At 36.4% G+C, this 26,600-nt stretch overlaps 1 protein-coding gene across 1 annotated transcript in view; it reads right to left on the bottom strand.

Annotated features, from left to right (window-relative positions):
- Nucleotides 1-26,600, bottom strand: part of Ptprd (protein tyrosine phosphatase receptor type D) — a 380,695-nt gene that overhangs the window by 127,348 nt on the left and 226,747 nt on the right. Inside the window, exons 17-21 of the mRNA XM_071600638.1 lie at nucleotides 21,568-22,155; nucleotides 21,032-21,132; nucleotides 19,889-20,148; nucleotides 7,843-7,933; nucleotides 2,362-2,571 (exon numbers count right to left, since the gene is read on the bottom strand). Of these exons, the coding sequence (XP_071456739.1) occupies nucleotides 2,362-2,571; nucleotides 7,843-7,933; nucleotides 19,889-20,148; nucleotides 21,032-21,132; nucleotides 21,568-22,155 (1,250 nt within the window). The remainder of the gene's footprint in view (nucleotides 1-2,361; nucleotides 2,572-7,842; nucleotides 7,934-19,888; nucleotides 20,149-21,031; nucleotides 21,133-21,567; nucleotides 22,156-26,600) is intronic.

Below are 26,600 nucleotides of genomic sequence, written 5' to 3' on the forward strand. Positions count from 1 at the left end.
CATAGATTTCCAACCCCAATCAGGAAACACAGTCATGTTATAACAAAAATGATACCAGTCTCATGAAAAATAAAATGTGTACAGTGGGTGGCAATAATAGTTTTAACTTTATACTACTCAAAAATAGTTCTCTGGTATTTTTTTGAATATGAGGCAAAGGATTGGGGAAAAGCACCTGTCCTTACTGGGAAGAGAAATGTTTTGTCTCTGCAAATTGCCAACCCACTCTTGGAGTGGTTATGCACATTACTAACTGACAGTCTGAGAAATATGAAGCTTAAAAAATGATGACTTCACTGCACACATGATACTACTTGGATACAATTCTCATCTATAAAGTAAATGCTGGGCTGAACACGTAGGAACCATAGGGAAAACACTGTTTTTGTGGAGAGCAATATCAAGAACCAACCTAGATGCCCTTCAGCTGATGAATGGATAAAGAAAATGTGGTATGTATTCACAATGGAATATTACTCAGCCATAAAAAAGAATGAAACTATGGCATTTGCAGGTAAATGGATGCAACCAGAGAATATCACACTAAGTGAAATAAGCCAATCCCCCAAAACCAAATGATGAATGTTTTCTCTGATAAGTGGATGATGATCCATAGTGGGGGGTGGTAGGGAAGAATGAAGGAACTTTGGAATTTGCAGAGAGAAGTAAGTTAGGGGTGCCAGGGTGATGGGGATGGAAAGGACAATAGAATGAGACAGACATTATTACCCTATGTACATGTATGATTACACTACTGGTGTGAATCAGCACCATGTACATATAGCTAGAGGAATGAGAAGTTATGCTCCATTTGTGTATGCATTCTGTCATGTATAACTCATTCGAACAAATAAAAAAAGAAATATGGTGGAGAAAAGGAATAAGATAAATTTTGGGGAAAAGATCTTAATTCTGCAATTAATAAAACTGAGATGATACAGTAAGGAAAGGAGTAGACACATCAGCAATGGTGACCCACTTAAACAGGGGGAAAGGGTTGGGGAGACATCAAGATCCGGAGTGAGAAAGTGTGCAGTCCTTTTGTTTGTATGATCAGATGAGCTTTCTCTTCTTTGTCGGGTTCTCTGATCTACCTCAATGTTCTGAAAGTGCTTTCTGAAACGTTCATAGAGCTATTTAAAGAAAATTCCTCTCAAGTACCTAAGTCTTATTTTTCTCTTTTTAAAGAGAAAGATGATTTCCAACCTCCCATTTCCCTTGATGTTCTGCCTTAAAAACTTCAACTGGAAAGAGAAAGCGTATCTGTACATTAAAATTCCAGGAAGGCCGTCACATCGTTTTTGAAATGACATTTTGCGTACAAAGGTAAACCAGGCTGCCTTTGTGTTTTGACTTTCCACGGGGGAATTCCTTCAGTCGTTTGAAGAGAGGCCCCACTGTACGCGCTAACACCTGATGTGGAGAAACCTTTGATACACTGAGGGCTTCTTACATGCAGAAATTGACTGGCTCAATGGAGTTGCCACGCCTGTCAGACTGGGGCCCTGATTAGAAAGATCCAGTCTGCAATATGTATGTTAAATGTTAATGTGAACTGCCACTTCAAAACCCACCCCCCTTCCCATCTACAGTTTCTCTCCATTTTTTTTTAATGTTCAAAGCAACTGAAGCATAAAACGACATAAGAGCAAGATGAATTACATAAAAGAAGACAACTCATTATTTAGAGTACCTTAGGAATTCTCCCTTTTATTGAATTATTTTCAAACTTTCTTGGCTTTTCACTGACAAAGTCACTTGTAAAGTGCTATAATTAAAGAAACTGGTTGTGCTTGCCTCTTCCTAGACAGATCTTCCAGGGAAGCTGACCAGAGGTACTGGGGCCTCACTGGCAGTTTTATAGGAGAATAAATGCAACCATTACCAAAGTCAATGTTTTCAAATATTTGGAAATATATTATGTGGAATTAGAATTTATTAGTTCTTACTGAAATCACAGGGGCTAATATCTGCCAGGTATTATGTCAGATGAGAAGAGTAATTTTTTTTTTTTTAAATACTACTCTACGTGTTGAGGGAGGAAGATTGTAAGCGATGGATATAACACTAGGACACATGTGTTACGTTGACAGGTCTGGAAATCCATGTCTTGTCATTCTCCTACTTCACATAAATGAAGCTCACCTAAACTCCCTGTCATCAGAGACAGCTTATTTGCACTGCAATCCCATTCAGTGTACTAGAAGGGCAGGCAGGTGGTTCTTATACTTCAGTTAATGACAGCTCAAGAGAAATAATTAGGATGGATGTACCTACATGGCCCCAAATAACCACCTAGTATATACTGACCCAACTGTGTAAAAGTATCCCAGCAAACAGATGTCATGATAATGAACTTACAGACTCTGCATGCTCCATCACTGCTAACACGAAGAAGACATATTCTTGACCACTTTGGAGCTGCTTGTTTGTAAATCCGCCATAATGTTTGTCATCCCCCAGGGTGAACTCAGTGGGAAGGACATCAAAGTGAGCGGCAATATATGGCTTTAATTCAACTTCTCTCCCGTAACGGATGCTTCTGCGTTTCCTAGATATCTCCTTAAGCAGCTTAAAGAAGAAATGAGAAACAGAAAAAGAACTGTAAACAATAACCCACATACTGATAGTTAAATGGGAGAAATTAATTCAGTACTGGGAACAACCCAAATTCAATTTGTCCACATTTCATGTAGCGATGCCAGCATCACTAAATCTCAGTTCTCTCCATACTTCAAATGCTTGTCTTCCTGTTAAATAAGATATTGGACTCCTCTTGCAAGGGCCAGGCTATAAACACAGGGCAATTAGATCTTTACTGGTAGCTCATATCATTTCCTACACTAATGAAATTCTCTCAAAGGCCAATACTGCATCATAACTTGTCTAAGGAGAAATGGCAGCTTGATTCATAAAAGCCTTGTTTTGTAGGAGATTTATTAAACAAGGAGTAACCTCAGATAAAGTCATCTAAAAGTGTAACTATTACCACATTTTTGGAGAGTTTAATTTTCAATTATGAGATCATTTATATGATGTAAATTCCCTCAAAGCAACAGAAGCAATATTTATTAACTTTTAAATTTATAATATATATGTTTGTAATATAAATAAATTCTGAATTTATACATATTAAAAGGGACATTGTTATTCACTAACTGTTCATGACTTAATTTGCCTCCTTGATTAATTTGGGTGCAATTCATCACATTTTGTCATGGAACTCATTTTTTTATAGAATCCAGTTCTCTGGGGAGTTTGTTGGGTAACAAAGACAGGGTGAATAGAAATAAATTTCAATATTATGTTGAAGAAAGCAAATACACACATATATATATATATATATACATTAAGATCCCTCTTGAGTTTCTAAAAGAAAGAATTTATTTTTAGATAACGTGTTGTTTCACATTGCCCCCTTTATTAGGAGAAAAATCACATTAATGATATGACAACTGATTTCAAAATGATATCAAAGCTATCATTAGCTTCTTCCTCTACCTCATATTTCACCAGGTTTAACAGGGAATAGGTGTGTTTCAGTCTGTAATGCTTTTTGAGACAAGCAACATTTTTTTAAAGGTATATTAGAGAGAATTTTTGTTTTTTGTTTTTTCATTATCTGTGCAGAAAACACAATATATCTGAGGACAAACTGGAAAAAGATTATGCACCTGAGGGTAAACCCTGTCCTTATCTTGATAGACAAAATTAAAGTATTTATGGAAACTTTGCAAGGTAAGTATTTATATCTCTTCATTTTATAAGTGAACAGAATATGGTTAAAAACCAAAATAGTGACAACTACTTAGTATAGAGAGATGTTGCCATAATCAAGGTCAGGATTTGGTGCTGATAAAGGCTTCAGACTTTATCTATGAAAAACACTGATTCGATCCAGTAGGAATCTGATGTTTTATAGTTTCTTCTACACTCAGACTTGCAAATGGGCTCAGCTGATTCAAAATTATACCCTCAAAATGGAGAAAACAATCTTTTCATTATATAGATAATTTGTGCCCATGTTATTTGTCAATAATATCTAATTTATAATGTTCTAAAATTTTCTGTTAAATTTGAATTTATTGATGCAATTAAGATTATGTGAAATGTGAGCTGTATGAAAAGCATAGTAAACTGGACATGATCTGTTTAGCAAATGTGAACCATCTGATGATAAATTCAGAGAAATTGATCAATTATGCACCAATTGGTTAGTAAAAAAGCAATGGCAAAAATTTAATACTATCTTTAAGTTCTGTTGTGAAATTTAGGTTTGTTTTTAATCATGATAATAGCTATCACTAAGAATTTTCTGGACACCAGGCACTGTTCTATAAGCCCAAAGATGCATTAAAGTTCATTTACTCTGTATAATAACCATCTGAGGTAGGTTACAATCATCCCCACCTATAGATGAGGAAACTGGGGCATAATAGAAAATTTCAATGAATGAAATAAAATTACTCCTAAGAGATTTTTTCCAACCTTATTTTTACTTTGTGGTTGCCCCAAATCAAGAAATCAAATGCTATGTTTAAGCTCTGATCACCTAAATCGTTTTCACTCGGTCTGTACTTAGACACATCGTTTTTGTGCAATTGCTTTCATTAACACAGATGGACGTGTTATTTCCTTTCTCTGGATTCTTTTAACATGCTAATTTTAAAAAAAATCTGTTGTCAAACATTCAACATAATATATACTTGAAAAGTCATTAGAAAGGTTATTGTCGCTGTGCAGCAAATGATGGCAGCCATTGCTTTGAGGACAAATGCACTGCAGATGAGCTGAACAGCATCTTCAAGTTGGTAAATCAAAATCATTTACCATCAGTTGTTTATGTGACTGCGTCCTTTCTTCTACTTCACTGATCAAACCCTACCTTGATTTTATTCATATTTCAGATGAAGGCAGCTGTCATAATTCATCCATATCATTGTCATTCCCATAAGAACCTTTTGCTAGGGTTTATTTAGAAGATGTAGAGAAAGTGCCTCAGAATAAAATTTTTGAGTATTTTGGTGTTCTTTAGGTCCAATGCAGTCATTCATTAATGCATTGGACCTAATGGAACATCACCCTGGCCCTGTAGGTTGCTCTAAGCTCTGTAGAAAGCTTCCTGTGTTATACTCTAAATGGCTCAAGTGAGCACAGATGACACCAAAGTTAGACAGTATGCTGGTTACAATCACAAAAGACAGTGATATTTTACGACAAGCCTTTGAAGTACAGTGCAACGAAAAGCTTATGATATATTAGGTGACCTGCTCTGAATTAAATATAACTAACATTTTGGGAGTCATTCTGCCCAAAATTCATTTCAACTATCAATGTCTGCTCTGCCCAGTCTGACCTTGAGAACAGGAGTTCCAGTCTATGAATTTATCATGTGAAGAACATCTTCAGACAAAGAATAAAAAGAGCTCAGAAGATAATTTTTAGAGTAACTCTGTTTAGAAAGCCTCTTTCAATTTTTTATGGGCCTCAATGTGAGGCATACATGTGGAAATCCCCTTAGGCCACCATTCTATTCGATGATATGGTTCCAACAATTTGAATTATAGGCCTTTCTGAAAAATTACTTGGTCAAATACATTTAAGAGAGGAATACCGCTTTGTCAAACTTGGCAGTACCAAGCTATAGATAAAATTACTACAATGCTTTTATTATCCATGATAGGCTGGGAAAATCCTGTTGGCAGGGATCAGAAACTGGATGAGTAAGCAGAAAGTGAGGCCATAGCCTACTTTCATTTGTTCCCCTCCACAATAGTTACAAGATGTATTGGAGGTAATTCCAGAGATATATCAAGGGCTTTAGTTCTTTTATCAGAAATAATTTTCATTTTCCAGTCAATGCATATCTTATTTCTTCCACCATTAATTCTACAATGTGGTCTCAATTATATCAGTAAGAAAAGTGGGAAACAACCCATCCTGACCCAAAAATTTTGAATTAATAAAATGTTCTCTATCAAGCTATTATACAGATTAATGCACCACAACCTACAGGATGATTAAAATGACCCTTTGTTAAGGGAACCAGCAGCGCAGACCTGTAGAATTTAATTGCAAGAAAGTTCAATGTCACATAGCTCTATACTTTAATCCATTAATGTTGCTGTGCATTTTAGAGGTTAAAAACTGGCTGTAAAAGAGATTCACTTTCTATTACTTATTATCAAATGGCTTCACTTCTAAGGCAAGCTTATTATTTAAAAGTATTTGATATCATTTGCCTTGGATCTCAATACCTTAAAAACTTAAATATATATATGTATGTATAGAGATTCACAGGATCTACAAGTTGCCTTTGCAATTCCAACTAAAATGTGATGGTGACAATCCTGGAATTCAGGAAAAAACCCTAATAAGATCGTAAATTATTTCAAAGGATTATCTGATTAGTCAGTTGCAAGTAATATCCTGTCTGGCTTTGGAATCCTTACAAAAAAGCTAACTGATCATTTTGCATCTTCAGATGAAGGATTACTCTTCCTCCACTAATACACGATAACAATTTTATTTCTTTAGTATTAATAGAAAAAATTAACTTGATAACTTATCTAAATTACTTCACAGTATTATTGAAATGATGCCTTGTTTTATACCCCCCATGACATCTAATCACTACATGACACAAAAGCATCAGCCTAACCTTGAACTAATCTCACCTTCTGAACTTGATCAAATTTAACTCAAAGTAGATGTTGATGAGTCCCCACATCTAGAGGTGACACACATCTGCCAGAGAATGCTAACAGTCCCTTTTTGTCAAATCAAAGTCTCCTTTCTGTAGACATGTTTGAAATAAAAATCACCTTCTAGTAATACCGGTAAGTAATTTAATATTTTCCTTGCTGCATTTGTACTAATTTGACATAGAGAGAATACCTAGAAATAACAGGCTGTGCTCTAAGATGTGGCCTATGTTGTAAATAAACTCAATAAATTAAAATCTTCTATTTCCCAAAAGGGCATCTGGGTATTTGCCTTATGAACTTATTCAAAACAGCATTTCATTAAAATAACAAAGTCTTTCCTATATTTCAAATATGAATCCTAGTCATTAACTTTCAGTGGCCCTCTGGGGATGTGGCCCAATACCCAGGTTTGTAGTTTTCTCATGCAAATAAAATATGTCATAAATAACTCTTCTATTTCACATTATGTATTAACTTTTTTAATGTTCTTTTTAAAAAAGAATTATCAATTAAAATGCACCTATTTTTAGATTTTAGAAATTAAAGTCATACTACTTAATTATTGCCGTATTTTGTTTTACATTTCCTTCTTTGCTCAAGATTTTGTCATTTGTTTCATTTTCCTCTGCAGTGACATGTACTTTTGATTCTGAAAAACCTATAGAATACAGAATAAGGCAAACATTAGTTAATCAGTAGAATTCTGTAAGAAACTGGTCAAGACCACATATTAGGTCAAATGAACTCTGCTGCTAAAGTACAATTTAGCATTTGTAAGGGTCTTAGCAACTGTCAAAGGAATGATGGCCCTTGAAATTCATATCAATGGTCATTAAGTCTTTGCTGACAATTTATTTCACCTTCCCCACTTCTACATTATGTTTTACAAGGGGCAAAATATTAAGGCCAACAAAGATTAGACAGGTTGTAAGCTTTATTGCAGTTTAATGTCTTTTAATTAAAGCCAAAGGATCTTTGTTGGGATCCCTAGAGTATAATATGATCAGAGTATTGAGCCACCCGACCAGCCAGATGTGCAGAAGCCAGCACCTTGATTAGATGCCGAAAGCCTCCATTGGGAAGAGAGGATATTTAAATAAGTAATGAAAAACACAGCCAACGAAGACGTAGTTACCTCATCTAATTCCATTTCATCTGGACTCTCCCATGGCTTGATAAATTTCCCACGAGATTTCTTCAAAGGCACAATTATTATGTAGTATCCTCTGCAAAGAAATGGACAGATAAAAATAAGATTAGTTCAGAGGGAAGAGAAAATAGATGTGCCCTTCAATCTTCCACAGGCCAGTGATTGAGAATGAAGGCAAATTATGGATATGGAGTGACTTGTCCATTTCTTACATCAATGATAAATAACCACCTGTTGTTCAATTTTAAAAACAACATGGATAGACATTTATGTGTGACTTCAATGATCTTGTATGGCAATATCACCATGGTTGACTACTCTTTATTAGGTATCATAAACAGAACAGGCACTTGTTGTTAGGAACCTGGTGCTGGACACATATAAGGCTAGTATATTGAAATCTACCACCACAAGCTGCTAAACAAATATTTTTTATGACATCAACTTGTAACAGGATATTTTTAAAAGGGGGTGGTATATAAAGAAAATTACTCTTGGGTTCCACAGATATCTATTATTTTGTTTATATAAACCAAAAATACTTTTTGTTTGGATACAAAAATTAAAAATAAAACTTACTCATCTGAAAAGAAAGTAAAATGCAAAATCTCTTATCTTGCTTATCAAACTATAAAACTAAATACTGCAGAATTTTGAAGGTTTCTATGTAAAGGGCTTCAAATTAGGTCTCAACATAATGATATCTATAAGAAAAGACAAATGTAACTGAGACCTCACACTGAAAATGGTCAACTAAAATTTAAGTGTTGTATAAAGCCACCTGTTAAAAAACAGATATAGGTCAGTAGTTAAGTTACTAGAGAATATATCCTTCCCTTGCATTTATGTTTGGGGACTTGCATAACTACATATGGATTTGGAACATAGTAGATAATACCTACTAACACACTGATCACTTCCTACTTTTCAGGTATTATATTAAATGCATACACTTGTTTTGCCTTCCTATAGCACAGTCCCTTAAGTACAGTCTAGACATAAACTCTAAGGCTGTAAGAGCAGGTCACGAACAAAAAGATCCAGAAAAAGAGATAGTAAGGGGATTTAAACTTTTTCAATGATCTCTTTTTTACACTCACTCCATGCATCATAACACATTTCTGGAGAACTCCACAAAATTGTTGTAGATTTATTGGGAAAGTGAAAACACACACATACAACAGAAGACAGTCATATACCTTTGAGAAGAGAAGGTTATCACAGGGACAAAGCAAAGAGGGAAAGGGCACTACCAACCCTGAGCTGCATGGAATCGAAGAGAACAGTAGCAGCCACAGGAAAGCTTCTTTTAACTCATCCCAAATTCTCAACAAACTCAGCAAAACTTCAGCACTATTGAGCTGTTCCCATGAAGACTGTCTAGAGCTAAGCTGACCAGTATAGTAATCTCAGGCCCCTGTGGCCACCAAGCTATTCAAATGTGGCTCCCCAGAACTGAGATGCACCCTAGTTATAAAAGACACACTGGATTTTGAAGTGTTAGTAAGAAAAAAAGAGAATGTAAAATATCATTGACAGGGGCAGTGGTCATGGCTCAGTGGTAGAGCACTTGCCTGACATGTTTGAGGCACTGGATTTGATTCTCACCACCACATATAAATAAATAAAATACAGGTACATAGACAACTACAAAATATTCTTTAAAAATATCAGTGACATTTTTATAATGGTGATCATAGGTTGAAACAGTGATAATACTCTATATTGGGGTTACATAAAATGTTATTAAAATTAATTTTACCAACTTCTTTTTGCTTACTTCCTTTGCAATTATTAGAAAATTTAAAATTTCACAGGGATCTCACACAATGCTTCCTGGTAAGTGCTGCTCTAGAGTGTTCTTGTACAGAATATGGCACTTGGAGATATATCTAGCCCAGACTTTAGGCTCCACTACTGATATGCTGGATAATCTTAGGTTGCTTGTTTAACATCCCTGAATCTCAACTGTATATTCTGAAAAATGGAAGTATACAATACCAGGCTGTGAGTGCAGGGTAACGAAATAAACAAATCTAAAGCATTGAGCACAGTGTGTGTAGCCAACAGCACCAAACTGTTATGGGCCAGCTGTTATGGGCGAGGCTGACATCACAGTGGAAGAGACACATCTGAGCTATCTTATTCACTAGGACGGATGAAATTCCATGAGATGGAGGTAAAATAACTTGTGAAACTTGTTCCCCCTAATCAAGAATTCAAGTCAAACCAGTCAATTATACCAGAAACCTTTCTCCATGGTGCTGTGAGCAACTCATGAACAGATGCACACAAGTACATCACCTAACCATTCATTTTCTTTACTACAAATAATCATGATGATCAAGGAGGGTGAGGAGGAAGAAGAGTTGGAGAGTGTGAGAGAGGCCAATATCTTTTATTTTATGATCCAGATCAAGCCTCCTCTTCATCCTGTCCTCCCACTACCTGAAGGATTTGCCAAACAAGTCCATCATGTTAAATGAGCATGGAGAAGAATGACAGAGGCTGCAACTGAGCGTACAAAATAACACTGCAGATGTACTTGATAAACACACTTGTCAAGGAACCTCTTGCTTTTCCTACCAACTGCACAAAGTCAGGAGAGCTTCTCTTCTCCTAAAGTAATGATGCTGCACATTATCAGAGAGCACCCACTGTCTGCTTTCAGAATCGTATAAATCAAAGTTAAGCTGATGAATTCTATTAATTTTTCTTCTGCTTTCATACACCGAGTTGTCATTCTTGTTCATGGGGAAAAAAAGGATGCATTCTTTCTTCAGCAACACTCCCAAACTATTCATTTCACTCGTGGCTGAGATAAGAATTGAACAGCCTCTCCCACAGCAATTAATTATCAGTGTGGTCAGAGATCCATAACCTCCTCTATCTCTACTGTTCTCTAAACCATGCGTCTAGGTCTAGGGCAGTCAAAGTAGAGCTTGCTTCAAAGCCACTCTTGCACACTGAGAAAAATGGGGTATTGGCAATTTGGAATTTCAGATTATAGAAAGTATCACCTCAGTCTAAATATACAATCTGAACCATACTCTCTGCAACTCAGACTTTGCAAACATCCATGTCTTTGCCTAACCTGCACCCTAGCTTTCCCCAAAGAGTGCTGCTTCTCTTGAAGCCTTCTCCTGTGGTAGCTGTTAATTTATCCCTCTTCCCTCTCCAGGAATCTAAGAATCAGGGTTTGGGGTTTGTTTGTTTTCTTGGCTCCTTGTGGCTTCTTAAGGTATTTTTCCTCTACACTCTTGCTAAAAAATTAAACAGTCAGCTTCTGTTTTGAAGTTCATGCAATTCATCTATATGACTCTCTTCTCGGGCTGATTTTTGCCATATATCAACTTCTCTAGCATCTCTTTTCACAGAATTTGTTTGTTTGGGTGAGGTTCAAAGTCTACCTTCCTCCAAAATTCTGCCATTGTCCTGGGTGATTTCAATCTTCATAGAGTTGGCTCATGCACCACCCTACCTCTTACATCTTTCAATTCTTCCAAAGTGTACCTCTCCCATGCAATTTATGGTAGACTCTTGACTCTCTGTGCTTGAGCTTAGGGAGTTGAATACAGCTAGAGAAACAGGGCACAGGGCAGGATGAAGCCACAAATCCATGATCAGCAAATCCCAACAGGCCCTCAACAGTGCCTGGCAAATGCACAAAGTCAGCTTCTCCCTTTACCAAGTCCTTCCATTCTCCACAATGATTTTTTCAAGTGCTCTCCACTACTCAAACTTGGATGTTCATATCTCCCCACAAAATGATGTTCTTGGCTTTTACTTACAAAGAAAATATAAGTAGTCTGACAATAATTCCCTCATCAGTCTATCAAACTATAAGCCTAATTCTACTATAATCTTTCCTTTAGGTACAGTGTAAGGGTACAGTGCATTATAGCCAACAACTATTTAAATTGACTCCCATTCTCTGACTTTCTTAGAGAGTTAACTAGGCACCATACCACTTTCTCATCTGTCTCAACTTCCTCCCCACTGGACCCTAGCCATTAGACTTCAGCCATGCACAGATATCCACCATTTAAAAACAAACCAAACTACATCCTACTGTAGTCATCTACCTGTCTCTCCTAGTCCTTACAGCCACAATTCTGCAAGTAGCTGCATGTTCTCCAGGCTCTCCATTTCCTTCTCTTCCACTCACATCTTAATGGACCTTGCTATCTTCCTGCCTCAGCACTGCCACCAACAGGGAACTCAAGGACCTCAATGTGTGACATAGGAAGGAGAGTTTTGATCCTCTTCTTAAATCATCTCTTAGCAGAATCTTACCATTTTGGTAAGATCTTCCATGAAACATTCTCACCTCTTTCTTTGTTATGTAACTATTTTCTACATTATCTTTTCCTATATTAATTCTACTTCCTTAATAGTCTATTATGTGCTATCCAGCTATTAAATGATGAAGTCCCTCCATGATCTGGCCAAAGAGTTCTCTTCATGCTGTTTTTGCCCTAGGAGAACTCAATCCAATTCATTGCATAGGTTATCAGCTATATGCAAATGTTTAACAGATTCATATCTTCAGTTCAGAGTTCTCCTGTGAATTCCAAAATTCAAAATTCAAATTTATGTTTTCATTTCTATGTGCAAAGTACCTCAACTCACTGTGATTAAAATGAAATGAACAATATACCTTTCAAAATAAATCTTTCTCTAATATTAAACCATATCTTTTATAGCACACATGTCAATAACCTAGGTGTTTTACTGAAAATATGCTTTTATTCTCTTCCTCTCTCATACCCAATCTATCATCAAGTACTCTTACTTCAAAACTCTAGAGCATTCACCTGTTTCCATGTCTACTGCTATCTTTTTTGTCTCATTCCATTTTCTCATGGCTATACAATAGTCTGACTTTCTCCATTCACTTTAGTTTTTCTAGTCTAGTCTCCGAAATTTTCATTTCACAATACCATATTGATTGTGCCATTTCTACTTTTTAAGGCATTTCAATGAAATCTCATTTCTCTAAGGATAAAGACCACAAGGAATTATAAGTCCCTGTAGGGTCTTACCTGAATCCATCTCTCCACACAGCTGTATCTTGATTGGCTTTCAGTATTTTGAATTGATCTTGGTCAATTCTGAAATCAAACCTCTCATCATTCTGTCCTATCAGCCTAGAACCTTCTTTCACTTCCACCAAGTTAACTCCTCTCTTCCTTTGAATATCAGTTCATTTAGTTTCCTAAGTGTGACCTTCCCTGACTCTGATAAAATCAATTACCCCATTATATTTCTATAATTTTCTTTTACTTTAAGATATGTTTACATATTTAGGAAAATATTACTACTAAAGCAGATGTGCACATAATCTTTTCAAACTTTGTTTTATTACAATATTACCACTGATTTTTTTCCCCCACTGAAAAATGGAAGTGGATGGGGTGGGTTGATTCTCAGGGACCTAGGTCTCTCTTAAATCTTGTAGTCAAAATTATGTGGGGGCCCTTCTTGTCCACCAGAATTTCCAACCCTCAATCTCATCTAGCTTTTTCTCTTTTCTCCAAGGCAGCAACAACATGCTCAGATATGGTTTATATAAACTATAACTCCATACTGCAAAAATTTCTTTATTTAGCAGCCTGCTGGTGACATTTTTTTTTTTTCTAGCTTTACTAGACATTAAGGAAAATAAAGTGATTCAGATAGAGGAGAGATGAGGAGTTAAAATGTGCCCTACAGATTCATATCAACCTAATCACATGAGCTGAAAAAACTGGTTGGAAATACAATAAATAAATAAATAAATAAATAAATAGATTTTGGAGCTAGATCAGCTTTACATATGGGTAAAGTTAAACTCTACATTCTACTTTGTCTCTCTCAAGTCTGGAGTTTAGGCTCAAAATCCCTTTTTAAATACAGACCTTAACTATTAAACTAATAGAAAAAAATAAATAACTCAAAAATCAATATATCTGGAAAGCCCATGACTACTTACAAAGTAAGCTGTGTTTTCCCAGTATATTAGATTTAATTAGATACGTTAAATCTAACCTTCAGAATTTTAATTATATTAAGTAAAGTTTTACTAATTTCATTTAATATGTTATCATCAAGGGGCCCAGCTCCATATAATTATATGAGAAGCAAGCTCTGGTCTCTGCAGAGTCCCACTTCAAATTCAGCCAGGCTTTTCATATTAGCAATCGGTCTTAGCATTCTCGAACTTGCTATTTAACTGGGAGGTCAAAATCTGTCTTAAGAGTTTAATGATAAATGTCAATCCTTGCTTAACTTTGATTTTTTAATTTTTGCTATGGTCATTTGGGTAATATATATTGTTTAAATCAAATTAATTTACAATAGAAAAACCACAGCTGGTTGAATGATCTCTCAGTTTCTATGTTTAAATTAAGGCTTTGAATCTTTTCCTTTGGGGGTTGTTGGGCAACTTAGTTGTCTGAAGCCTCATTTTCCTCATTTGTTCATTGATAGGTGACATGCTGACCAGGGGAAGTCTCCCTCTTTACCTCTCCTCTAACTTCTACTGAATTACTGCTTCATAACTACTAACATATTCCTGTGATCTGTGCATACTCTTGGTTCTGAGGTTTACCAGGGAAGGCCTGTTTATGCCTACTACTTAGGAATTTCCTACCTGGTCAGCAAGTATTCTAGCAGAGAAATGTCTGGAAGAGAACCAACCAATAAATCTATGGTTCAAAATGTGAGCTCTGGAATGAGACTACCTGGATTCAAGTCTTTCCTCTTTGGCTCTGATATGTGTACTAAAGCAGATCAATCTATCAACTTCCTCATCTATAAAATGAGAAAAACCTCTTCTTGAGACATTTTCATTTGTTAATGTAATGTCCTTCAAATAGCAGTTAGTAGACCTCTGCCACCATTGGTATTAATCATTAAAATCAATTATATGACCTTGGCCAGGACACTTAGCATCACTCAGCCTCACTTTATTAACATGTAAATGGAAAGTATACATACCTTATGGGGTTATCCTGAGGCTTAAATGAAGCCTTCTAATAATTTCAATCAACTGGAAAGTACTGTATAAACTTAAGACTTCACGACTTGGACAAATGTGATGAATTATTCCTCATTAAATTGCGAACAGTGATACATAAATTTTAGAGAGTCACACTGCAAGCCATACTTTCATAAATACTTTTTAAAAATAAAAAGTAGATAAAATGAAAGCCAAATTAGTAAAACCAAAGAAATTTAAAATGTCATAAAATACTCTTTAAGTTTCATTTTCTATAAGCATAAAATGGTTGTAATGAAATTAATTTACATTGGGCAATTTCTGGTATAGCTTTTTCTCTTAGTACCATCAGTGTATGTATATATCTTGTATACACAAAATGTGTATACAAACTTTTTTTCCCCCCTAACCACCCAGAAGAAAATTCTGCTCTATAAAATCACAGAAGATCCCTCTGTAATTAGCATTAACTTCTGAAGAGTGGTATCACTGTTACAGTTTCTGATTGTCATTCTGTCCCTTAATCTATTAAAAGGAGTGGTGCACCTCAGAATCTTTGCTTCCAGAACCTGTAGCATGCTTCCGGTTGTTTGAGAAGGACTTTAGCTTATCTCTGGAAGATCCTTCCCCTGTTCCTTACTCCAGGCAAGCAAACAGAACCCCGTGTGAAGGAACACAGAAGCAAGGAGCTATGTGTTCATTACATTTATAAGAAACCATCTGTTTTTAGGTGGTCAGGACGTGGGGGCCAGTAATTAAGACCTAACAATTAACTTGGCTGGGAATGAGAAAAGCAGAGTTTCTGTTGGTAAACAGAAAAGTCTTAAATCACCAAAATTGCATTTTTTTTTTCCTAGAAAACAAAAAGGAAGTCTTTTCTTAGCTAGCTTTAATGTAAATAAGTTAGCAACCTGCCCACAGTTCTGGAAATGAGATATGCTTCTTTCCCTCATTTCTCCCACAGAATACAGGACAAAAAGCTACAAATCTTTTCTAATTTCTAAACTTGCCAACTCCTGCAAATGGCACTTACGGCAGAGCTTCTTGTAATGTCTGACCATACCACATAAATCCACTAAAGACAGGCTGGGTGACTTTGTGCTATTTCCCCACTAAGAAACCCAACAAACAAATTATATACATTATCAACATAGATTTATATTATTAAAAATTTGTTTTAAATTCTTACTACCAGATCTGGCTTTGTTCTGATGCTTTTCCCCACTCAAGAACTTTCTTAGAGTGGACTTTTTTCCCTTTGTTTTCCCAGGAGGCTAGAATATATTTCCGAGAATCTTTAATTCACTTCTAAAATATAATTATTTCCCATGATAGTTGGCTTTCTTTTTTCAACTTCATACTAGTCTTTTCTCTGTTACCCAAATTTTATCTCTTTTCCCTGATTCCCATCTCAAATATAGGGGGAGAAAGTATATAAACAGAGATACTGAACAAGCTAAAGAAAAACACAACAGGATAGAAAACATTTTGCAATTTTCTCTACTCATTTAGAAACTGGAACATTAAACTAAAGTTTACCACCAATGGACTGAAAATGCCATTTCCCAGTAAGGCTAACACACTTTACCAAGGAAATTTGGGTCATTAGTCTCTACAGGTGATTCTTTTTTATATAAATAAAATTGTGGAAAGTAAATGAATAGTAATATTGTTGAATACACTATACTATATTCATCTTGCATCTGCTGTGTTCCTGAATAGACATGCCTTTTTTAATGGATTAAATTTACAGTCTATATCTTTTCCCCTTCTTTTAGTGTTTACAACTTTTTCACCTTTCATCAATCTTTCTCATCCTTCAAGACTCAGATTAGATATTATCTCCTCCAGCATGCCTTCCCTGACACCCATGTTGTGCTAAAACTCAATATTTATGTTTCTATAGTACCTGGAAGTACCCACCACATTACAGCCACGTTATCTATTCTCTGAATCTGTTCTCCACTGTGAGTCAGGGCTTTATCTCACTCGACTTTCCATTCCCAGACATACTGCCGGAAACCATGTATACAGAACATGGGTTTGTTGGATGCTAGCAGCAAAGTCATAACAGACGGGCAAGATGTGTACAGAACAAGCAAGAGGCTCTCCTGGGCCTCCACTGTGTCCACTGTCTGAACAGTTGTGTCCCCACTCCCACTGTGATGGCCCAAATGACTTCTTGTCATTCTTTAAGCCTCAGCTTGGCAGTCACCTTATCTGAGACCCCATCCCCCACCCCCATGGCTTACTTTACCTATCTAATCTCTACCACAGGACTGCTTCAACTGACTCTTGTCCAAATTCCCAAATTAACTACATGGTATTAGAGCATGAGAAAATCGGCTTTCTCTCTACTGAGCACCTGACACAATGCCTGGTACTAATAATAGATGATCAAAAATATTTCACTTATCTGTTGTGGCCCTGCTGATGTTTCAGAGGTGAATACTTACTACTAGCACTATTGAGACCTAAATATGAATTATTCAACTTTTTATGCATCAATTATGCTTCAATAAAGTGGTTTTAAAAATACATAAATATCTCCTACTTGTCAATAGTAAGAAAATATTCTGCACAAGACATAAACAAGTAAACAGATAAATGTAATCTCACACTCATATTAAATTTTATTGGAATAAAAGTTACAATGATATTCCACTTCTTGTTTTAAGTTTTCTGAATGACAGAGGACAGAAATAGAGACTAAATTTATCAACAAATATAGTAATAATTTTTTTTTCTGAAATTATTGCCTGGTTGAATCTACCAATTAATTTAATCAAATAAACATTAATTGAAAGCTTACCTAGGAAGGATTGATTTGGGCTGAGTCTCAACTGGCCAAATTACTCATTCCTAAATTGCACTAGATTTATCTTCTTGTTTATGACTATATTTTTCAGGATTTGATTTTCAGTCATCTTCTTTAGGTTTTGATTTGGGAATCCTTGACTATACTTTCAAATTTTCCAGAAAATGCTGTTGCCATGCTGCCCTGGCTCAGTTCTCCTTTTAATTTTGAAAGAAGTCCTTCCCTATGTCATTTACAGGCTTTCCTCTTACTGCTAATTGAGGCCTTTACCTTTAGTACGTATTTCCTACATATTTTTTTGACATTGCCTCAGTGATTCTGTCTCCATCCATGAAACCCTTGTTTCTCTGTTTGCAATTCCCAAATTTATATTATTAGTCCTAGTTACCTTCTCTTAGCCCAAATTTCGAATAGATATTCACGGATACTCCATACAAAATACACACATAATTAACTTCCTCTTGCTTTTTCATCCTTTAGGATGAATGGCAGCATCATGCATTTATCCTCCAAGCTCCAACTTCAGGGCCATCTAGCACATTTTCCTCTACCTTGATCTCATAATTAAAGTCCCTGACAATTCCTGATGAACTTCTGTTCTGGTACATTTCACATCTGCCTCTGTATCCAATGTGCACCATCATCTTATTATTTGTCAAGAATCAATTAAGCATGTGATGACCTCACAAAATTTTTCCTCTCCCACTATCTCTGGTGCTCCAAGCCATTGCAGCAGTCCAGGAACTATGTACAAATGCCTTTTCTGTGTAACCTTCATACCTTTCATAGCAAATTCATTGCATGAGAAAAAACTTATTTTTATGCCAACAGGTAACACAGTGTCGAACATGCAATAGGATATTCAAAAAAGTATTTTCTAAAATGGAAAAAAACCATGGATATCATACAAATGTACCATGCTATTTTCCTACATAAAGATCTTTAGTGGATTTCCAGAGTCTACAGAATAGAGCTCCAACTTCTAGACATGAAATGATTCATGTATGCCTCCCCAGTCTTCCTCTAATCTTGCCCAGGCATTTTAGTCTCCAGCCTTCTAATATCACTTGCTGCCTTTAACTAATGGATCTTGGCATGCACTGTTCCCTTTGCATATAACATTCTTTTCCTTATTTTTTTGCATTCCTATTTGCCCTTGAAGACTATTCTCAGAAATTTCTTTTATGCATCCCACTCTGAGTTAGCTGCTCTTAAGATAAAGCATAATTCTACCACTGACATTTCTTAGATTTGTCTATTTATCTACATGACACATGACATGGTACATTTTTTGAAGACCAGAATCACATCTTCTTTATCTCCAGGGCTGATCACAGTAATTGTACTTAATATAGTTCAGTGATGATACTATTTTCATCTATTGGTATATAGTCAACTAGGTCTATATTCTTAGAAAATCAACTTAATTGGTTGGATTTAATTTTCTACTTCAAGTACATTGGCTTTTACATTAAGTTCCATCCAAAGAAGATAACTTGCATTTTATATGTTTTTTTCCAATGTCATTTTGAACTTCACCTTGAAATTCTTCCTACTTTTTTAGGACATAAAACAGTGTCAAATACTTTTTTTGGTTATCTAAGATCCCAAAGTTTCTTTCAACCTACAGTAATTTGTAAGATTTCCTCACAATTACATTATTTTGCCAAAAATTAGAGTTAGTCAACTCTTTGCCATATTGCATAAGACTATGACATAAACTACTTTATGGAAAGACTGTACTGTTTATCTTTACATCTCCTCGAAATGATGTTCCTGGAACATAGGAAAAACTCAGTATTGCCAGGCATGGTGGCACACACCTGTAACCTCAGTGGCTCAGAAGGCTGAAGCAGGAGAATCCCCTGTTCGAAGCCATCCTCAGCAATTTAGCTAGGCCCTAAGGAACTTGGTAAGCCCTGTCTCAAAATAATAAAAAAGGGCTGAGGATGTGGCTCATTGGTTAAGTGCCCCTAGGTTCAATCCCTGATGCCAAAACAAACACAAAAACAAACAAACAACAACAACAACAAAAAAAAACAACTCTGTGTTAAATTAATGACATTCTTTGTTAAAAACCAGATCACCATTTAGTAAGCTTGGAGACTGTGTATAGAAGAATCTTTTGCTCTACGTTCCCCAATATATTCTTGCAATCGCCATGACACTGAGATCTAACTTTCTTATTGGCCTACAGCATTTCCTTCATCCTCATCCTTCCACCCACTTACTTTATATTTTCATTTGCAGGAACTTCAGGCAATTGCACCGTAATCATGCCATCCAGGTTGGTCTTGCCGATGAAGGCAGGCTTGGTGCGGAGCACATCTGGTGCCGTCTTCGCTGTTACCCTGTGCTGCAGCCCACCAGCGCTGTTTCCACGATTCGTCAGCACGAAGGAGTATGACTTCTCAGGCTTCAGGTTGACAATTAACTTCTGTGTGGCTCGGCCATCCACTTCTTCTACCATTTTCCCATCGTCATAAAGAATCTAAAGAGACAACCCATCAAACAAGTTTTGCTATCAAGAGGCAAAGTGTATTTTCTAAACCAAAAATTCACTTGCTTCTGGAAAATGTGTGTCAGATCAATTCTAATTCTGGGCAATTCCTAAGCCTATAAGTATTCATAATTCTAGAGACTGCATCAATTTTCCTGTCAGTTCTTGCTGTCTAACGATATAATGTTTGTAAGTCTATCAAAAATATGCAAAGAAATGTGCAATAACTTCTCAATATTTGACCTGTCAGCTATATGTGATCATAATGGAATGTGTGCTGAAATGCTCTAGGTTTTCCATGTATTATCCACATCATTTTTTTCCCTCATTGTTTCAATCCTCTTCTAAATATATTTTCACTTTCTCAAATGTTTGTCTACTTTTTATTTCACAAACAAGTACTTCTTTCTAACATCTCCAATAAACATTAACAGAAAAGCAGAGTTTAAAAAATGCCAGGAATTCAGACCAATAAACAAATTGAAAATCTCCCAGAATATTGCATTGTACAATGTAGAGACCATGAAAATTTTATTATTTTCTGGAAAAACAGAAGCAGTAGTTACATGCAAATAGTTCAAATTCAAATTATTAGATATACTACAAGCAATGCTAACCTTTGGTTTGAGATCCTGTCTGCTCCTTAGTGCACAAAAGTTGAGATGCCAAAGCACCAAACTCAATCTCTTACATGAAAGTCAGTGTTGGAGATGCTCAGTGGTAGACCACATGCCTAGCATGTACGTGTACTTAAATCACAGGGGACTGTATACTTTGCAGATTGCCCTAATGAAGTACCCTTTCAATAATAGCTTACAAATAATAAGACATAATATCTTACCTATAATATCTTGCAAATTAGAAAACAACTTACTTTGAAAGGCATGGCGGAATTATAATTCTCTGGAATCTCCCAAGACAGCAATACTGAAGTCTTCATTACTGCTTTGACATGAAAATTTTTTGCAAACACTGCTGGAAAAGGAAAAACAGTGTATTTAAACTATTCCTAAGGACATATGACCTGTCCTCTTTCCACCATGGATCATAGAGCTTACGCTAGATGCTGGCTACAATGCTTAGAGAGAGAAGTATGATTCGCCTACCTGGTTAGAGCATTCATTTTTAACCCATTCTCATAAAGATCTCTCCTTTCTTTCCAATTCAGTCAACTCTATTGTGTTTTCCTTACCTGAGGATATTGGGGTGCTGTCAGCCAGACTTTCTTGGCATTCTATAACTGAAATCTACGGCATCCAAAACGTATTAAGTTTTATATACTTTACCTTTTGGTTTTTGCTGAACCTATTAATATGAATGGGCCGATCAGTTATTTATAGCTTCAAAATACTGATTTCCAAAGACCGATATTCCTTTAAAGGAGGAAGGCCATAAGCAGACAAATCCTACCTTGATCCACAGGCAGTGTCCTGAACTGGACACTGGGACTATATGGCCCGGGCCCTTTGCTCGTGTGAGCACGTACTTTTACATCGTAAGTGGTATCTGGTTTTAAGCCAGTGAGTGTCATAGAGGTGTCAGCTGGAACAATGAGTTGCTCCATTGGAAGAAGGGGGATGTTGATATCCCTATAGAGAACGGTATACTTGGTGATAATGCCATTTCTCTCTGCCAAGACAGGTGGCTGCCAGGATAACTGGACGGAGGTTGAGGTGGTGCCTTCTGAGTGGAGGTTTTGAGGGAATCCAGTTGGTGCTTCTTCAGGAACAGAAATCTCTTTCACCATCTCCTCCCCAAAGCCCACTTTGTTTCTGGCGGACAGCCTGAAGATGTAGGATGCTCCTTTGTGGATGTCTGTAGCTGTAAAATGATCTTCTTTTTCAGAGAACTCGAGAGTAGTGAGAGGCTCCATATCCTTGCGGCCAAATTTTAGACGGTAGCCCTGAAGAGGTCCAAATGTGTCCACAGGGGGGTGCCACTGAATGAGAGCTGTGTTCATCTGTGTGTGGTTGATCACAAGTCGGGGTTTCCCTGGAACTGGAACACACAGGACAAGTGGTGAAACCCACTGGTGTGGATGTCCATATTTCAATTATTGCCAAATGGGAGTGTTCCACTCTAGTGGTAGTCCCATTTCAATATTTATAAAACAAAGGAAAACCACATTTGACCTACATACCTACATGAAACTGAATTCCTTCTCTTACTTTAATAAGATAGTTGGCACTACTAGAATTTGATAAGAAACACAAAATAGGAGTTATCATTAAAACAACAATTTAAGGGATTATTTCTAACTCTTTGCACATACAAGTTCATGTCTGCCATAGAAAAATGAATCCAAGTAAAGATTAGCCAATTACATATAGTTAATAATGATTATTTATTATGTGCAATGTTTCACAAACTGTAAGAGCGCTGAGCATATTATCTTATTTGATTTATACTCCTCACTTCTTGCTATGTACCTTCATTAGTTATTATATATCTAATTTCTATAATAAGAAAATAAGAACAGAGAGGTAGAAAACTAAGGTCAGGTACATAAGAAGAAAGCTGTAAGATAGATCCAGCTCTGCTTAAATCCCACTTAATATGCTGTTATATTGCTTAAAAGCTAAAAATGCTTAGTTTCTATGGATCTAATTAGCACATTCTGACTTTCTTATCCATACACAAACTGTTATGAAGTTTTTCAGCTGTACAATAGGCATATCATTAAGACTTACCTCATATTGGTGCTATGTCTTATTAAATGAAGATCTATATGCAAAAGTCTTAGCATACGGGTTTATACTCTATTAATATTAATCTTGATTATTAGTAGTCAGAAGAATATTAACCTTTTTTGGTCAGGAGTCAGTTTCCCAGAAGTTCAGAATTTATTTTCTTTTTAAGACCGATATGTCTTAAAGACTGATTTATTTATTCAATGACCATTAAAGCTATAATTTTTGTTTCAAGGAAAGCAATTATTCCTAGAGTCCACAGAGAAAGGCACTGATAGAAAATACAGCCAGAGGATTCTTCAAGAATGGTAAAAAGAAGGGGAGGGAGGAGAGAGCACCACAAAATGAAAACCAGCCCAAGTCTGTAGAATAAGAAAGATGGTAGGAGAGGAAGAAAGCTTACAGTAAAGGGAGACAGACAATAAAAGAGAACTGTAGGGATATGGACAGAGATTAAAACAATCTGGATAGGTGATGAGGCATCACATAAAACATCAGCCTCAGAAGCAATCTGGTTAACCCCTTCATTTTCTGAATCAGAAAGCTGAAGCCCAAGTGGGGATGCAGAGTGCCCAGGAACACACTTTTTAAGACACTTCTATCCTTAATCAATGCAGCAAGCTGTATTTCACAAGATGGGTCAATTCATAAGCTTACCTACAGTTTATGGGGAAAAATAGTTCCTGTAGTTTGCAATGGCAAGTATGTGTGTGGTGCTAAAGGTTGGTTTGTTACTAAACTGTTGCATACTCATAGTTTCCCAGGGAAAATGTAACCAGATACCTTCACAACACACTGGCAAACACTTAGAATACAGCCCATTCATTCTTAATCTGGAAAGTACTTGAACTATTTCATTTATTTTATTTTAAATATATTTACAATTGTTTTTATTTTAAAACAGCATTTCAAGGCAGACATTAACAGACACCATTAATTTCCATTTATGTATATAAGCATTTATATGATTTGTCCATTAAAATGTGAATGATGGTGCTAAGAATCAAACACTTCAGTCTCTGCTTAGAAAAATTCATGTTAAATGCGGGGGTGGGGGGCTTTTAGGAGAGAATGTAACCTTCAATAAACGAATCCCAGATAAAACTATATGGTAGAACTATAACAATTAACTCTCACATTCTTCAGGGGGCTAACATATTTATTAAATATGTTTATTGAATTTTTTTTAAAAACTCTGGATCCAAGGAACTCCTTAATGGTATGTAAGCTGCATATCTTGTTTCTATAGGATGCATGGGCTGGGGTTGTGGCTCAGTGGTAGAGTACTTGCCTAGCATGTGTAAAGCACTGGGTTCAATTCTCTGCATCAATAAAAACAAATAAATAAAATATGTGTCCATCTACAGCTAAATATATATATTTTAAAAAGATGCATGGAAAGCTAGATCAAAAATACCTTTTAACTTCTTGATAAAAATCACAAATATTGATTGCAGTCTAATAACATTTGTTAGATCATAATACTTTGTTATTATCTGCTGTTTCACTTAATATTGCTAAGGTACAATATAATGGAAAATATAATGGACTGGGAAGTTCAAGGAAAAAAAAACAAACATCCAGTTTATGAAAACATACATCTATTCCTCGGTGGAGTCAAAGCTTAGGAAGGAGTAGCATACACTGCTTTTCAATTCTGGCACGCCCTTTCTTCTTTTTTTAAAAATTTTATGTTATGTGTATTTTTTTATATCTTTATTGTATTTATTTTATTTTTATGTGGTGCTGAGGATCAAACCCAGGGCCTCGCACTTGCTAGACGAGCGATCTACCACTGAGCCACAATCCCAGCCCACGCCCTTTCTTACTACGTGGTATAAAGGCTTGTGGGCTTGGAATCATGAGATCGAATAATGTTCTAGAAGATGCAGCATCAGTTCTGACCTACTGGTTTTCCCTGCTGTGTCAGGAGCAATCCCAGTCTGCTCTCTAGTTCCAACCCACCACAGCCATTCCTTCTCCAGGCACAAGTTTAACTAAGTCTGAAAACTATTGAGACAACCACTCTGGGAGCACAAAAAGCACAAGGGAAGGATTCAGGAAAGAAACGAAATGCTGAGGTAGCTACAGAAAGAGCTGCCAATACCACCTCAGGAGAGGCTGCTCACATGAAGACAGGCCTAAAACCTCCTTGGAACGTAATAGAATTATTAGATGCAGTTCAAATCAGTTGGGGAAAGGGCTCTGGATGGCTATGAGTTTTTACCCAGAGAAAAAACTCTTACTAGGGAAATGCTTCAGACTGGGAAGGATGGCAGTAAGATGCATCAGGAGCTTTTCTCTTACAGGGATTTTAAATCTGGACACCTCCATCCCAGGCTCAGTGAGGAAGTGTCAAGAAAGCAAATGTTCATGCATGTAAATTAGCAGCATTTTTCATCTTAATATTTGTTGGTTAAAGGAAGATGTGAAATTATGAATAAAAATTTCAAAAGAATTCTATGTATAAATAACAGCCGTAATTGTAGATCTGCATGGTGACTAAAAAGTAATGAGCTAGTTTTAGTGACATTAAAATACACAGATTCATTCCTTTTTGGGGGTTTCTATGCCTTAGCTGTAAGTCCTGTGGTTCTTCTTTGTTAGTCCATGACCTCCACGTTAGAGGCAATAGGAGTTTGATGCTTCACATAGGACTTTCAGGTATTAGGAAAGGGGATAAAGGCAATCCATTTCTTCAATTTTGGATTTAATTTCAGGGGCTTAACAGTGGTTGTCAATATTCCAATCATGGCTCCTTCTATAGCTGGCTAGTCACCGTACCATCACCCCACTCACTGAACATGTCCCTCCTATTCAGGGCACTAAATTAGCTTGATACAATGGTATTCTTGGAAAAAGAGGGGGGAAAAAAAAAAGCCCGAAAGACTCTGCCTTGAAGGAGTTTTGCCATCTGTAATCCTGCTGCTTGAGGCAGTTCCAGGTGGCAGGATGTGAGCGAGGCAAATCTTATGACATTTAGACAAATTTGGCAGTGAGCATGGCACCCAGGAGGGTGCTCAACATCACAGCTGTTCTTTGCTTTAAGCCTTTGCATAGAGGTGTGTTCCTAAAAAGTTGTGTGAGAAGCAATTCGGGAGGAGTAAATCAAATCACAGTTTAAATGTTCCATGGGAGATTGCTATATGAAGGGATTGGAGAAGAATCCTTTTGTAATTATCTCTTAATTTATCGGTTCTACAATGCCAGACCTTCTTTCATGCTGGCTTTTCCTAATGTGGCCGAACAAAGAGCCCCAAGGAAGCTTTGTTCTTCAGAAAGGGGCAATTTTATATTATTGAACCTCCTTGATATTCTTCTTTCTCCAATTTTGGCGCAATCTGGCTTCTTTACAATCCCCGCAGCAGAGGGTGAGGAGAAAAAAGTGATAAGGAATAAAACTGCAAGTCATGAACCCAATAAAAGATGGTGGCTCTTCCAAAAGGGTTTGTTTGTGGGGAGGTTGAACTGGCTGTGTGACTTCTGTGTGGACACCTTCTTTTAGGACCTTCATGGGTCTTGTTCCTTCACATTCAAAATGCAGCTTAAATATCCTTCCTCTAAGATCTTCTTAGGCCTTATGAGAGATTGGTGATACTTAACTTGTCTATATACCTTTTATCTTATCACAATCACAAATTTTATTATATACTCTTGGTTCATTTGTTAGCTAACTAGTCCAGGTTAGAAAACAGAATTTTTCCATTTGTACATAGCAGGTACTCTAAAACATTTATTGAATGACTGATTGAA

Source organism: Marmota flaviventris, chromosome 13, assembly GCF_047511675.1.
Source record: "Marmota flaviventris isolate mMarFla1 chromosome 13, mMarFla1.hap1, whole genome shotgun sequence".
Lineage (NCBI taxonomy): Eukaryota > Metazoa > Chordata > Mammalia > Rodentia > Sciuridae > Marmota > Marmota flaviventris.